The sequence below is a fragment of the Myxine glutinosa genome, chromosome 6, assembly GCF_964187855.1.
Source record: "Myxine glutinosa chromosome 6, kmMyxGlut1.1, whole genome shotgun sequence".
Taxonomy (NCBI): domain Eukaryota; kingdom Metazoa; phylum Chordata; class Myxini; order Myxiniformes; family Myxinidae; genus Myxine; species Myxine glutinosa.
Genome location: NC_136266.1, coordinates 150,755,938 through 150,772,623, shown reverse-complemented (window position 1 = coordinate 150,772,623; position 16,686 = coordinate 150,755,938). Strand labels below are relative to the sequence as shown.

General features: G+C 44.1%; 1 protein-coding gene across 1 annotated transcript in view; it reads left to right on the top strand.

Moving 5' to 3' along the window:
* Positions 1-16,686, top strand: part of OBSCN (obscurin, cytoskeletal calmodulin and titin-interacting RhoGEF) — a 377,067-nt gene that overhangs the window by 255,873 nt on the left and 104,508 nt on the right. The window contains exons 59-61 of the mRNA XM_078780751.1: positions 2,597-2,895; positions 7,546-7,740; positions 9,119-9,277. Of these exons, the coding sequence (XP_078636877.1) occupies positions 2,597-2,895; positions 7,546-7,740; positions 9,119-9,277 (653 nt within the window). The remainder of the gene's footprint in view (positions 1-2,596; positions 2,896-7,545; positions 7,741-9,118; positions 9,278-16,686) is intronic.

The following is a 16,686-nucleotide window of genomic DNA, read 5'->3' as shown; positions in this document are numbered from 1 at the left end:
TCACCAATTCGTGCCCCGCGCTGCTCAGCTCATGCGGCCCCTTTACGAGGCCCTCTGGGGCAAGCTGGCCAAGCATGACATTGTTTGGTCCGCGGCCATGGACGCGGCCTTCGCCAGTGCCAAACGGGCCCTCGCCGACGCAACGCTGCTGGCTCACCCGGTGCTCAACGCGCCCATCGCCCTCACTACGGACGCCTCCAACTACGCGGTGGGCGCCGTCCATGAGCAATGGGTGGACGGGGTTTGGCAGCCACTCGCTTTTTTCAGCCGGCAACTCCGGCCGAACGAGTTAAACTACAGCACGTTCGACCACGAGCTGCTCGGGCTATTCCTGGCCGTTCGCCATTTCCGACACCTCCTGGAGGGCCGCCCGTTCACGGCTTTCGTCGACCACAAGCCGTTGGTCTATGCAATGGCTAAGGTCACGGAGCCGTGGTCGGCCCGCCAGCAGCGCCACCTCTCCGCCGTGTCGGAGTTCACCACGGACATCTAGCACGTCGCCGGCAAAGACAACGCCGTGGCCGACTGCCTTTCGCGGGCCAGCGCGAACGCGGTCCACCTCGGCGTGGACTTCACGCTCATGGCGGCCGACCAGACCACCGACGCCTCGGTGCAGGCACTCCGCATGGCGGACACGGGCCTCCGCCTGGCCGACATCCCCTTCGCGGGCACCGTCCTGCTCTGCGACGTCTCCCAGGGCCAGCCTCGCCCCATCGTGCCCGTTTCCTGGCAGCGCCGCATCTTCGCCTCCATCCACGGCCTTTCTCACCCGGGCCGGAAAGCTTCTCAGAAGCTGGTGTCAGCGCGTTTCGTCTGGCACGGCCTTCGACGAAACATCCGCGACTGGGCCAACGCCTGCACGGCCTGCCAGCGAGCCAAGGTCCACCGCCACACCCAGGCCCCGCTGGCACCTTTCGCCGTGCCTGAACGGCGTTTCGACCACGACCACGTCCACGTGGACCTGGTGGGTCCCCTGCCCCCCTCGCGGGGGTTCACCCACCTGCTCACCATGGTGGACAGGACCACCAGGTGGCCGGAGGCCGTGCCCCTCACCTCCACCACCACCGCCGACGTGGCGCAGGCGTTCATCGCCACCTGGGTCGCGCGCTTCGGCGCACCAGCGGACATCTCGTCCGACCGCGGCCCACAGTTCACGTCTGAGCTTTGGGGCGCGGTCGCCCGTTCGTTGGGGGTCACGCTGCACCGCACTACGGCCTACCACCCCCAAGCCAATGGGTTGTGCGAGCGGTTTCACCGCTCCATGAAGGCCGCACTCATGGCCGGCCTTCAGGACGACGGTTGGGCCGACCGGCTGCCGTGGGTCCTTTTGGGCCTTCGCACGGCCCCCAAGGAAGACCTCCAGGCGTCCGCCGCCGAGTTCGTCTACGGCCAGCCACTCCGCGTCCCGGGCGAATTCGTGCCTGACGCTACCAGTCCCTGGTCCGCCGCTCGCCAGCGCTCGGACCTCCAGGAGGCCGCCCGACGATTTGCCCCCGTGCCGACGTCCCGCCACGGTGGCCCCCAGTCCTACGTCCCCCCGGCGCTTCGCACAGCGGAGTACGTCTTTGTGCGTCATGACGCGCACCGGGGGCCACTCCGGCCGCCGTACGACGGGCCCTTCCGGGTCCTGCGACGGGGCGACAAGTCTTTCATCGTCGACTTCGGCGGCCGGCCGGACCGGATTTCTGTGGACCGCCTCAAACCGGCGCACATGGACGTCGACCGACCACCACGGTTGGCCCTTCCTCCGCGGCGAGGCCGCCCCCCGTCCACAGTTCCCCCCGCTCGACCACCCACCACCACGTCAGGCCCCTCCCCACGACCCTCCAGGGGTCGCTTCGGCCGGGTCATCCGGACCCCCCTTAAATTGACCCTGCCGGTGCAGGTCGATTCTGGAGGGGCGTGTGTAGCGGTTACCGCTGGATGTACATAATCGCCTTGCACCGGCCAGAACACGGCCAGACGTGCCTCTCCCGGGCATGCCCGGACTCACTGTTCCCGGGCACGCCCGAACCTCCCGGGCATGCCCGTTCTCGCCTTTCCAGGGCTCGCCCAGAGCGTCCGGGCATGCCCGCTATCGCCTTTCCAGGGCTCGCCCAGAGCGTCCGGGCATGCCCGCTATCGCCTTTCCAGTGCTCGCCCAGAGCGCCCGGGCACGCCCAGCCTCGACTTGCCAGGCCGCAGCCAAACACGCCCGGGCAGGTCCAGACTCGCCTTTCCAAGGCTCGCCCTTGATACCCGGGCATGCCCGGTATAGCTTTTGCCGGGCAAACTTCCCGACATAAATGTGTATATATATTGTTGCCCGAAAAACGGGCTTGTCAGAATACCTGAGCTGTTTTGTTTCAATAAAGCAACTCGGACGAATTCCGTCTTTGGTCGCGTCAATTCTTTCGACTCGCGTTGGAGCGCAGTTCCTTCAATGTAATAATGTGAGCGGAGGCATATCGGTCGACGTCGTGATGTCGAAGAGTGTCGTTCTAGTTCATGCATCGCATTGGAGCTGGATGTTGCTTTCTTACATTTTCACATCTTGCAGTTATTTTCCTTTCATTTCTCATGTGTCTTACATTCGTGGATATATTGTTTTGTCTAGGATTGCCTTCTGAGAAAGTGGCAGACAGGATGGAGGAAGCCACTGTGAGCCAGACAGATGCTCTTTCCTTTGCCCATGATCAAGTCAAAGAATCGGTGGCAGTCGAAAAGAGCATGTGCCTGGAGCAGAGGGTGACTTCCATCCATAAAACGATTGAGGAAAATCAAACAACACAAACGCCAGCCACGAAAACACAGACAGAGTCATCTGTGGAAAGGAAATTATCAGGAGAAGGGGAGCATCCATTAAGTGTTGGACATGACCATGATTGGTTGGAACGGGCAGCAACCACAATGCAGGTATGGACCTTTCAGCATACATCTTTATTTAGATCCTTCGGTATGTATATATATATATATATATATATATATATATATTGCAAAGGATAGCACACTGAGCAGGAAAATAAATTAAAATTCCTTATTAATTGTCAATTGTAACTGTCCATTAATTGTTAATTGTCAATTGTAATTGAATTTGAAATTATTTTACTGCTCAGTGTGCTATCCTTTACAATATGAATCCTGTTATGCAAATCTTTCGACCTGTACGTGTGTGTGTGTGTGTGTGTGTGTGTGTGTGTGTGTGTGTGTGTGTGTGTGTGTGTGTGTGTGTGTGTGTGTGTGTGTGTATGTGTATATATATATATATATATATATATATATATATATATATATACACACAGACTTGGCATTTAATATGGAATATATTTTTTTTTCTTGACTTGGGTTTACTTTCTTAACTCATTATATCAATCTGGTGAGTTTCTTTTACACTTTGGTGATTTATTTGCTAAAAGAACCATGTCACTGATTGTCTGTCGCAGCAAGAAGTCAACAACAGGATTATATCACAGGTGGCATGGCAAAATGTACGGACAGGTGCATTTGATGATTGGCTTCACAGTCGGGTATACAAGGGTTGTTGCGTTCTGTATTAGTGGAAAACAACTGCTGCACGTCTCCAAAATGTATTGCTGCTTCCTCTGGAGATGGTCCGTCAACTCAACAATGCTGTTTGTCATGGAGTGGTGGCTTTACGAAATTACGGCATGAAACAGCATGCTATTGCTCGGCAGTATGGCATCATTCAAGGTCAGGTGTCAAAGATCCTGAAACGAAATGCTCAGAGGGGTGTCCCTACTCCAATACCGAGGCCAGGACGTCCCCACAGAACCACAAGGAGGGATGATCATCAGCTGCACCGGTTGGTCCGCAATGGCCGTACCAAGTCAGCTAATCGGGTTAGGGCTGAGTGGCAGCAACTGACAAATGTGCCTGTATCCAGAAGGCCAGTCAACCAACGACTGGTTCAAGCAGGCTATCGTGCCAGGCATCCCCTGAGAAAGCCACGCCTGACCAGACAACACTGCCAGCGCCGATTGCAGTGGGCGAGAGAGCACCGTCAATGGCAGCCAGGACACTGGAATCACGTGATCTTCAGTGATGAGTCTAGATTTCTGGTCTATCGTCACGATGGCCACGTCCGAGTGCACAGACAAGTGCATGAAGCCTACAACAAAGATTGTATAGTGCCAAGAGTCCAAGCTGGAGGTGTTGGGGTGACCGTTTGGGCTGCATTTCATGCAGGGGGCAAAACTGACCTGGTTGTTCTGAATGGAAACCTGAACCAGTTCAAGCACAGGGCCATTCTGGAAGAAACATTGCTTCCATTTGCTCGTGCAGCCTTTCAAGGAAACTTTGTCTTCCAAGATGACAATGCACGGCCTCATTGTGCTCACATGATCCAACACTTTCTTGTTGACTGTGGTGTAGAGCATATGGAGTGGCCTGCCATGTCCCCGGATATGAATCCGATAGAGAACTTGTGGGCAGAATTAACGCGTCAAATCGACCACTTGGACCAGCAGCCGACCTTTGTGCGTGAATTGCAGCAGACTATTGTCACTGCATGGCAAGCGATGCCTGTCCAAACCTTGGCAAATCTCGTGAACAGCATGCCTCAACGTGTACGTGCTCTCCTGAATGCTCGTGGGGGTTACACGAAGTACTGAACTGTAATTTTACTGTCCGTAATCCCAGTCTTAATTTAACTTTTGTTTTTGTTTAAAAATTTTTTGGCTAATGTGCAAAATAAAGAGATACTTCTGGAAAACGTACAGAAGTTTAACACAGTACTGTCGATGAATTGAGTTCGATATCAGTTTGCATCACTTTCAAGGATCAATTTATTTGTTTCGAAATGTCAAATGTGGTTTTTGTTTCTTTTAAAGGTCACATTAACAAAATCTAGAATAATTTCAACATAATTCCAATGAACTTTTGGTTCTGAGACATCTTCAAAAGTAAGTTCACCCCCACAAAAAAATAATTCCATATTAACTGCCAAGTCTGTGTATATATATATATATATATATATATATATACATACATACATATACATACACACATACACACATCAGTTATGCGATTTCATACCGTCAGTGGTGAACCGCCATTAAGGTATCCCATCCAGCTGTGCTGTACCTTAATGGGAGCGATAAGTACAGTCTGCCACACGGCACATTATCTCTGGTATCCACTTATTATATGGAATTGCCTGGATGCAGCCAGGAGCAACCAATCTAAATATAATTTCAGTTCTCCAGCTTTTAATGAGTGCACGTAATGACGTCACCGCCACGCACGTACGCTCTGCCTGTCAAGCTCTCAGGGGAACCATCCGACAGAGCATAATTTTGATCTTAGTTCAGATACTGTCATGAGTGTATGAAATACTCACAGTTACAGTTGGGTATTGGCTGTAACAGGAGGATAAGGAAGAGTGTGGAGAGGGACATATGTGTGAAGAACAACAGTGGGTTACAAATGGTAGGGCGATCTATTAATTTATACGTTTAAAATGTATCTTATTTGGTATAATGCATTTCTTCTGGTCGAATGTTGAGCTTTGCCTGTGTTTGGAGCATTTCAAAAGCACTACCGGAAGCGGGAGATAGCCAAACGCACAAACACACGGACATACACCACACTTCACAATATGTATATACATCCATATATATTGTTATGGAACTGGGGTTAAGGGGTTACCATGAGGGGATTCCTCAGACCTGCTCCCTGACCACCGGACCTGAAGCTATCGGACCATGGATATCTCTACGGTTTGAAGTTTGAGTTTGAAAAATATCTGGGTGATTTATTTTGCCAAAAACACAGGGAGTAATAAAATGATAGCTTATGTTGATGTTTTGCCAATCTCATTAGTAGCTGAGCTTCTCTGTCATATTTTGACGAAGAAGAAGAAGAAGTGCTAATGCTTTGTTCAAAGTTGCTTCTCCATATTCTTTGTTGCAATCACAATAATGAAATTATGATAAATGGAAATAAAGTTGAACGTGAAGCTTTTTGCAACTTGGAAAAAAAACACCCTATCCTTTGGAGGTGTGAATTAAGACAATAGTGCAGAAGAAGGGATGACAGCCTTGCTTACACAAATACCCGTCGTTATGAGAAACACTAATATGTTCCATTTTTCAGATTTCACTCCAGCTTTCAATACTTACTGTATTTTAGTGTATGGGATCCTGATTCTCAAATATGAATCCAGATTTTGATTATATGCTTTAATTAGTCCATGAGAAGCCATCATGGTTGCAAGGCAAGGCACGTTTGAATTGGCTGAAAAAAAATGGTGGCTTAAGAACCCAGCGATGTGACAGAGAGCTGGCTTTTTGTGATGATCACCCCCTAATTGATCTTCAAAAGGGATGTTTTAACGCACTCAAACACCCAGTTTTCATTCATGCACTCCCTTGGAGTTCTATTAGTGTGCTTGGAAATTTTGGGGCTGATAGGATTCATGGTTTTGGAGTTATGAGGAGATAAACACACACACACACACAAACTGTGTTTTATATACACAAAGAATTAAGTTAAGCACCCCCCCCGTTTTTTTACAACCTCGCACATTACAAGTTTGTTGTCGTCAAAACAGTGTAATATACCCATGATATTGCTATATTTTCTGGAGAAGTGATATTATGGTCACATAAAAACATAACAATCATGCCGTTTTCAATATTTTATTCTGAATAATTTAAGGTGAAATTTTTTGGGAATTTTAGGCATATTTTCACCTCAATTTAAGTATGGAGCTATAGGTCCATCACGGACAGTGTGGATGACGTTTATGTTTTCTAACGTACAGTCATTGTTCTGAGAAGACCTCTAGCGATCTTTGCGTCAATAACGTGTGTAGGACCCACGTGATCGGATCACTGACTCAACCGTACGTCTCATAGACCCTGTAAGCCGTCGTATGCGTTGCTGTGGCAGGTTGACCCCCTCGAGCACGTTTGGGACATGTTGGGACGACAAATTGCGAAGATGGTCCGTCCAATAGCCAATCTGGATGAATTGGAACGTGCATTACATCGGGAATGGAACAACCTGCCACAGCAACGCATACGACGGCTTACAGGGTCTATGAGACGTAGGGTTGAGTCAGTGATCCGATCACGTGGGTCCTACACACGTTATTGACGCAAAGATCGCTAGAGGTCTTCTCAGAACTATGACTGTACGTTAGAAAACATAAACGTCATCCACACTGTCCGTGATGGACCTATAGCTCCATACTTAAATTGAGGTGAAAATATGCCTAAAATTCCCACAAAATTTCACCTTAAATTATTCAGAATAAAATATTGAAAACGGCATGATTGTTATGTTTTTATGTGACCATAATATCACTTCTCCAGAAAATATAGCAATATCATGGGTATATTACACTGTTTTGACGACAACAAACTTGTAATGTGCGAGGTTGTAAAAAAACGGGGGGGGGTGCTTAACTTAATTCTTTGTGTATATATATAGATTACCGTGAGTGAATTCATATTGGCGTCATTTATTTGGACATGGACACATAAAACAGATTATTTGCCCAATGATTGCCTGTTTCAACAAAGTATATTTGATGCTTAACAGGTGGCATTTGAAGGACTTCCATTACGGAAGGAGTTTCACCGTCCAAGCTTTGAGCAGGAAACTGAGCAGGCGATGGAGCAAAAACAAGGGCCAGAGGTTCCATTGCTGAAGCCCACACGCACCAGCTTGCAGCAGTTTCTCATTTCACAGCAGTCAACGGATGAGACTGAAGATTCGTACGCCAGCGCGGACGAGGTACAGCCTTTCTTAACTGGCACCTGTCCAATTTTTATTTTATTAATCCGCTCTCATCATATGTGTCTGTTGCTTGAATTGATTGATGGTGAGGAAAAATGCAGCATTGAAATTTATTTATATGAACAATTCGTGACACCACCAATTAATGACATTTTCCTGGATAAATTATGCAGACAGCTTTTCACAGATACACTACATGACCAAAGGTATGCGGACACCCCTTCTAATTCGTGGATTTGGCTGTTTCAGCCACACCCATTGCTGACAGGTATATACTGTACAATCAAGCAAACAGCCATGCAATCTCCATAGACAAACATTGGCAGTAGAATGGGCCGTACTGAAGAGCTCAGTGACTTTCAACGTGGCATCGTTATAGGATGCCACCTTTCCAACAAGTCAGTTCGTCAAATTTCTGCAAATTTTCAAAATAAATTCCCTGCTAGAGCTGCCCCGGTCAACTGTAAGTGCTGCTATTGTGAAGTGGAAACGTCTAGGAGCAAAAACAGCTCAGCCACGAAGTGGTAGGCCACACAAGCTCACAGAATGGGACCGCTGAGTGCTGAAGCTCGTAGTGTGTAAAAATCGTCGGTCCATGGTTGCAACACTCACTACCAAGTTCCAAACTGCCTCTGGAAGCAACATCAGCAAAACAACTGTTCGTCCGGAGCTTCATGAAATGGATTTCCATGGCCGAGCAGCGCACACAAGCCAAAGATCACCATGTGCAATGCCAGGCGCCGGCTGGAGTGGTGTAAAGCTCGCCGCCATTGGACTCTGGAGCAGTGGAAATGCGTTCTCTGGAGTGATGAATCACGCTTCACCATCTGGCAGTCTGACGGACAAATCTGGGTTTGGCGGATGCCAGGAGAACGCTACCTGCCCGAATGCATAGTGCCAACTGTAAAGTTTGGTGGAGGAGGAATAATGGTCTGTGGCTGTTTTTCATGGTTCGGGTCATGGCCCGTTCCAGTGAAGGGAAATCTTAATGCTCCAGCATACAATTACATTCTAGATGATTGTGTGCTTCCAACTTTGTGGCAACATTTTGGGGAAGGCCCTTTCCTGTTTGAGCATGACAGTGCCCCCTTGCACAAAGTGAGGTCCATACAGAAATGGTTTTGTCGAGATCGATGTGGAAGAACTTGACTGGCCTGCACACAGCCCTGACCTCAACCCTGTCGAACACCTTTGGGAACAACTGTAGGTGTATGAGTTGGTTAGGTGACACGAATAAGCCGATTCAATTTTCGTTCAGTTTCGGATCCAGATCTGGTCTATCAGTGGGATACAAAACATACACTGTTCAGCCTGGCGGAAGTATGCCCTATACTGAGTGTTGTTATAATGTTTATTCTTCTGTCCTTATCTACAGCCGTATGAGGATGCTCCACTAGCGACGGACCAGGTGCAGAAAGCCTTACTCTCAAAGCAAACATTTCAAGAAGATGAAAGGTTCATTTACATCAAGTTTGTGGATGTAGCACAAGCAAAATGGGCTGCAGACCATTTCCGGCAGCTTTTCACCCTTCAGGTAGTTCACTCAGAATGATCAATTCAATTGTTAGAGATTTGTATTTATACTTGTACTACAATTAAAAATTACAACTCTTTTTCTCATTAAAATGCTTTTATGTGAGATACATTGATTAATAACCACCTTTAGAGGCCAATGATAAATATGATATTAGAGGCCAATAACCACCTTTAGAGGCCCGCAAAGCGGGGGTTGGCCTTTTTCGGGAACTGTGGTTGTTGTTGTTTTTCGGTCCCCTTTTTGAAGCAATGTTTTACGGCCGGATGCCCTTCCTGACTCCAACCCTTTTTGCCGCCTTTAACGACAAACAGGGAATTACCAGTGAACTGGTACTCAATTAGCCGACCTCGGAAGGATGACAGGCTGAGTCAACCCCCCTGGCGTTAATTCAGCAATCGACCGGGATTCGAACCCAGGATCCTTGGATCCTAAGCCGGCACCCTAGCCGCTAGCCCAACACCAGGGTTGTGAGATACATTGATTGAATTCATTGAATCCTTATTTTATTAGCAACAGGTGACTGTGATACTCCCACAATTGGCATGGATCCGATTAAATAAGGCGAGAGGGGCGGGGGGGGGGGGGGGGGGGTGAAGATCCCCTATTTAAATATGATATTCTTTCTCCACATGCACTCTATTTGCTGAATACATATTTGACAAGGATTCGATATAAAATAAACTTGCTAAACTAGTTACTACCACAAGCTGGGCTTCAACATGATCCTAGAGGTCCAATTGGCAAACCCAAAAGCATTATGTGCCTAATTTCTGATGGTCTAAATGACTCATAACACAACAATTGCAGAATGGTGAAACCTAGCAATTGCTACAGAAAATATTCTCTATATAAACAACTATTCACAATGAATGCACATGCAGAAATACAATTAAAACAGCGCAGATATGGAGAGGTTTTTGAGATCCTCATCCATATAGTTGTTGTTTGATGATGACCGTGCACTTGCACGTTACATATATATCATATATCATATATCATGTCATATAATGTCATATAATATGTCATATAATGTCATATCATATATCATATTATGTCATATCATATGTCATATCATATATCATATATCATGTCATATCATATATATCATATCATATATCATCTCATATATCATATCATATATCATCTCATATATCATATATCACATCATATATCACATCATATATCATCTCATATATCATATCATATATCATATCATATATCAGATGTCATATCATGTCATGTATCATATCATAAATCATATCATATATCATATCATAAATCATATATATATATGTAATATGTCATATCACATGTCATGTCATATGTCATATCATATGTCATCTCATATATCATATCATATATCATATCATATATCATATATCATATCATATATCATATCATATATCATATATCATATATCATATATCATATCATATATCATATCATATATCAGATGTCATATCATGTCATGTATCGTATCATAAATCATATCATATATCATATGTCATATCATAAATCATATATATATATATATATATGTCATATGTCATATCACATGTCATGTCATATGTCATATCATATGTCATCTCATATATCATCTCATATATCATATCATATATCATATCATATATCATATCATATATCATATCATATATCATATCATATATCATATATCATATATCATATATCAGATGTCATATCATGTCATGTATCATATAAATCATATCATATGTCATGTCATGTATCATACCATAAATCATATCATATATCATGTCATATCATATATATATCATATCATATGTCATATCATATGTCATATCATATGTCATGTCATACGTCATATCATATGTCATATCATATGTCATGTCATACGTCATATCATATGCCATATCATATGTCATGTCATACATCATATCATGTAATATCATATGTCATATCATATGTCATATCATGTGATCATATATCATATGTCATATCATATCATGTCATACCATATACAATGTCATATCATACATAATGTCATATCATGTCATATCATATGTCATATCATGTCATATCATGTCATATCATGTCATAGCATATGTCATAGCATATGTCATATCATATGTCATATCATATCTTATATCATATCATATATATCATATCATATGTCATATCATATCTTATATCATATCATATCATATCATATATATCATATCATATGTCATATCATATGTCATGTCATATCATATCTTATATCATATCATATGTCATATCATATGTCATATCATATGTCATATCATATGTCATATAATATGTCATATCATATGTCATAATATATGTCATAATATATGGCATATCATATGGCATATCATATCTTATATCATATCATATATATCATATCATATGTCATATCATATGTCATATCATATGTCATATCATGTCATATCATATGTCATAATATATGTCATAATATATGGCATATCATATGGCATATCATATGTAATATCATATGTAATATCATATATATATATATATATATATATATATATATATATATATATATGTATATATATATATATATATACAGTGAAACCTTGACTTACGAGTTTTCCGAGATACGAGCGGTCGCTCGGGCGGTTTTTTGCTTTGAGATGCGAGCCGAGATCTAAGTTACGAGCTTACGCCACCCGCCACCAGGTGGGTTCCGGTCACGTGGTTATCTTGCCGTGCAAGCATCTCTGCCGTATATCGCTGCTGCTTTGTTTTCGCATTTTGGTTATTTTGGAAAATTTCTTAGTTTTAACCATGGGTCCTAGGAAATTGAGTGCCAAGGGCAGTACTGAGAAGAAGAAGAGGATGATGTGCTTGGATATAAAACACGCAATCGTCGAAAAACATGAGCGAGGTGTGCGTGTTGTCGACTTGGCGAGGCAGTACGATCGTAGTACTTCTACGATATGTACGATTTTGAAGCAGGAGTCGATAAAGGCTATAACGCCAGCCAAGGGCGTTACGATTATTTCAAAGCTCCGGACCTCTGTCCATGAAGAGATGGAGAAGTTGTTGTTTGTGTGGTTGACGGAGAAGCAGCTCGCAGGAGATACCGTGACCGAGAGCATCATGTGTGAGAAGGCCCGAGACATTTACGGGGATTTGGTGCAGCAGACGGCGGGAACATCAACGGACGAGGCATCGGAAGAGTCATACAAAGCCAGTCGGGGATGGTTTGATAATTTTAAGAAGAGGACCGGCATTCACTCCGTCGTCAGGCATGGTGAGGCAGCAAGCTCGGATGTGAAGGCAGCTGAAGATTTTATTATAACTTTTGCCGAACTGATAGAAGCCGAACGATACATCCCCCAGCAAATCTTCAACTGTGACGAGACAGGGCTCTTCTGGAAAAAGATGCCGAGGAGGACGTATATAACGGCAGAGGAGAAGAGCATGCCAGGCCACAACTTGTTCAGAGTGCCGGCGATAGCTCGCCTTCTCTTTGTGGAAGACACGGTGAGATCCTTAACATCCAACAACTAATGGGACGCAAACGGGGCGCCCAGTTTAGCGGTACACACATTGATGAATCACCCTGCCTGTGAAACACCGACATGACAGGTTATAGCTGGGTCGGGATTCAAACCCAGGCTGGACAGTTTAGAGTCAAGTGTGCGTACCTCCAGTCCAGGCCATCCTGCCAACTTGTATGCTGCATACAGGTGAAATATAAAGCGCGAGATATTTTTATATATACTGTATATTTAAAAAAAAATTGGTGTGATTTTTGGTGGGCTGGAACGGATTAATAGCATTTCAATGCATTTTAATGGGGAAATTTAATTTGAGAAACGAGCAAATTGAGTTACGAGCTCGGTCACAGAACGAATTAAACTCGTAAGTCAAGGTTTCACTGTATATATATATATATATATATATATATATATATATATATATATATATATATATATATATATATATATATATATATATATATATATATATATATATATATATATATATGTATATATATATATATATATATATATATATATATATATATATATATATATATATATATATATGTATGTATGTATGTATGTATGTATGTATGTATATATATATATATATATGTATGTATGTATGTATATACATATGTATATACCATATGTCATATATATCATATCATATATCACATCATATATCGTATCATATTATATATTATACCAGTGCAATTAAAATTGAAACCATGTTTAATGGATATAATCTATCTATCTATCTATAATTCCAGTAATTTCTGTGTGTGTGTGTGTGTTTGTCTGTGACCGCTGTTTCTCGACAACCACGGGTCCGATATACTTGAAACTTGCCAGGTATATTGCTGGGGACCCGAGGATGTGCCTTTTCAAGGTTTGAAATTAATCGGACAAGTGGTTCCCAAGGTATGGTCACCGTACTCGCAAGCCGTTCGCTTTGGCTTTGCGAATGGACCAAACCATTTCATGTAAATAGAGGGGGGGGGGGGGGTTCTACCGTACTCGCAAGCCGTTCGCTTTGGCTTTGCGAATGGACCAAACCATTTCATGTAAATAGAGGGGGGGGGTTCTGTGGTCGTTACTGCCACGTGGTTTCAAAGTTTTTTTTTGTTGTTGTTGTTTGCACGCATGTTTTTTTGCACCCACGTACGGGCACGCCCTAGTCTATCTATAATTCCAGTAATCTCTGTGTGTGTGTGTGTCTGTGTGTTTGTCTGTGACCGCTGTTTCTCGACAACCACGGGTCCGATATACTTGAAACTTGCCAGGTATATTGCTGGGGACCCGAGGATGTGCCTTTTCAAGGTTTGAAATTAATCGGACAAGTGGTTCCCAAGGTATGGTCACCGTACTCGCAAGCCGTTCGCTTTGGCTTTGCGAATGGACCAAACCATTTCATGTAAATAGAGGGGGGGGGGGGTTCTACCGTACTCGCAAGCCGTTCGCTTTGGCTTTGCGAATGGACCAAACCATTTCATGTAAATAGAGGGGGGGGGGGGGTTCTGTGGTCGTTACTGCCACGTGGTTTCAAAGGTTTTTTTTTGTTGTTGTTGTTTGCACGCATGTTTTTTTGCACCCACGTACGGGCACGCCCTAGTATGTATGATGGAAGTAAATCAATGTGCCTTAAAGTTGTAATTGGTGTAACTGTATGTGCTTAAAAGTGAAAGCAAGAATCTTCAGCTGATGATATCAGTATATGATGATTTCAGTATATCAGTATCAGTATATCAGTATATGATATCAGTATATGATATGAGGATTTTATATTTGCAATGAAGGGAAGAATATAGAGCATGTCCAAAGCAAAGTTAATATTTAGGTTTATCCTGAAGTTTTAAAAGCTCTCATATTATTGGTGAAAGAGGAGGTTTCTTCACCTTTCTGGGATTCATCGATACTATAAAAGGAGCCATGTGCCCGTCCGTGCATGCGTGCATGCAAATTCCAGACCCCCCTATACCTTTCGATCCCTTGACACTTTGAAGATCCCTTAATACCCGATTAAGTTCCAACGTGGCAAAGACAAAGTTCCGACGTGGCAAAGAGAACAGTACAATGTGGCAATAGTCCAGTGGCAGAACAACACAACCTTGCAATGTCTGTTTACAATAATTTCTTTGCATTTTTCATTAGGTCTTAGTGTATTTATGAAATTTAGCCCTGGTGGCCACTTGCCACCCGCTTGGCCTTTTTCAGAATTCATGATGGCCACCAAGATGGCCGCAACGTAGTACTAAAATCTATAATTCATCATAACGTTTGTTCTAAGTACAGTAGAATGGCGATGTTGGTGTCTATTAGTATGTTTTCAAGTGTTATTTTACTATGTAGTTGCTATCCTGATGACGTAATTCCAAGATGGCCGCCAAAGCACCCGACACAATCCAAAAATACCACTGAAACTTACATTTTAACATTTTATTCATTCTCTTCCTCATCATTGTTATCAGCACCTTGATTGTCTGCATCATCAGTGTCATTAGTGTCATTTGTTTCATTTCTTCTTGTATTGAAGGGGTTCAGGCAGGCAGGACCACCACCACAGGCGCAGAACATAGTGCAAGGAATTTGATGGCCCATGCAGCCGCAGTTACCACCTTTACATGGTCGGTCTGATACACAGCCACATTTGACCAACTTGAGGATTTGTTCAGGAGCGTAGGGTACTCCATCTTTCATGTTTCGTGGGGTTAGGCACTTATTTGTGTCATCTGTTTCCCATCCATATTCTACAGCATTAAGAGGAGGTGGATCTCCACTCAGGGCACTGTACCATTGGGCGACCTGATAATGTGCTATGCGAACATTCTGCTCAAATGCTTCAGTTGTTGGTGGCAAATTACACCGTTTTGGTGCACTTGTTGATTTCCCAGTTATCTTTGCCCACTGTTGCTGATGGCACTCTGTCATGGAAGAACATGGTGTTTTCCAACCGTAGCATGCAGCCATGAAAGCTGTCGATTGCTTGACCACTTCGATCATATCTGCCATCGGTTGGCCAAGTTGATCCAGTGTGTAGCCTTTTCTTGACACAGTAATTGCTGTTGTCTTGCCCACTCCATAGGTCGCTGCAACCGAGTCGCAACCAGTTAGAGCATGGAGTGCTAAGATTGAGGGTACAATATCTGCATGTTTATGAGCAGTTGCCTTTATGTCAATGCAAGAGCGATGTTTGATTGGCGACTGCATCGTCATGGAAGACTCAAGCTTCTCACTCAAGTAGAAGAAGAGCAGAAAGGCAAATACATCAGTGTCATCACACATCACACAAACTCGTGATTCTGGATCTTCTTTTGCAATGTGGATGGCTTGTTGAGTAATTAAGATGTCCGCCTCTTCATGTGTTGTGGCAAGATCCAGACGAGGATTTTTGCGTCCTGTTTTTTTGCCGAGGAGGACGATGCCGATCGGACGATTTTGCGTCGACACTTGTGTAGGTTCTGACTTTTCGCCTGTAACTACCAACTTGTGGTCTTGTGTCACGTTTTGTAAGAAATCTTTGTCACTTAGGATCTGCTCGCAAATGAGTGTGTTCAGTTGTGCCTTGTTTGTGTAGTTTTTGAGCACTGCATTTCGAGCAGGCAGTGGAGTTGTCAGTGTGAGATGATGGACATGGGTAGTGGTTGCTCTAGCAGACCTAGTGCTACTTTTGGTAGAGTAGTCATGATATCGGTCAAAACACAGGTAAACATCAGCTTCAGACAACCGCAGGGAGAGCCACAACTTGAAGCCTGATATGAACGTGTCAACGGTTCCATGAGCTGGCCAGTCAACTGTCCAAATAACAGCTGACACATCCATCACTATAGCTGTTGGGCTTCTGGTTAAGCGTTGAGATAGTTCCACCTGCATATTTTTCTTAGGTGTGGACTTTCCGGTAGCAACCCGCATCTG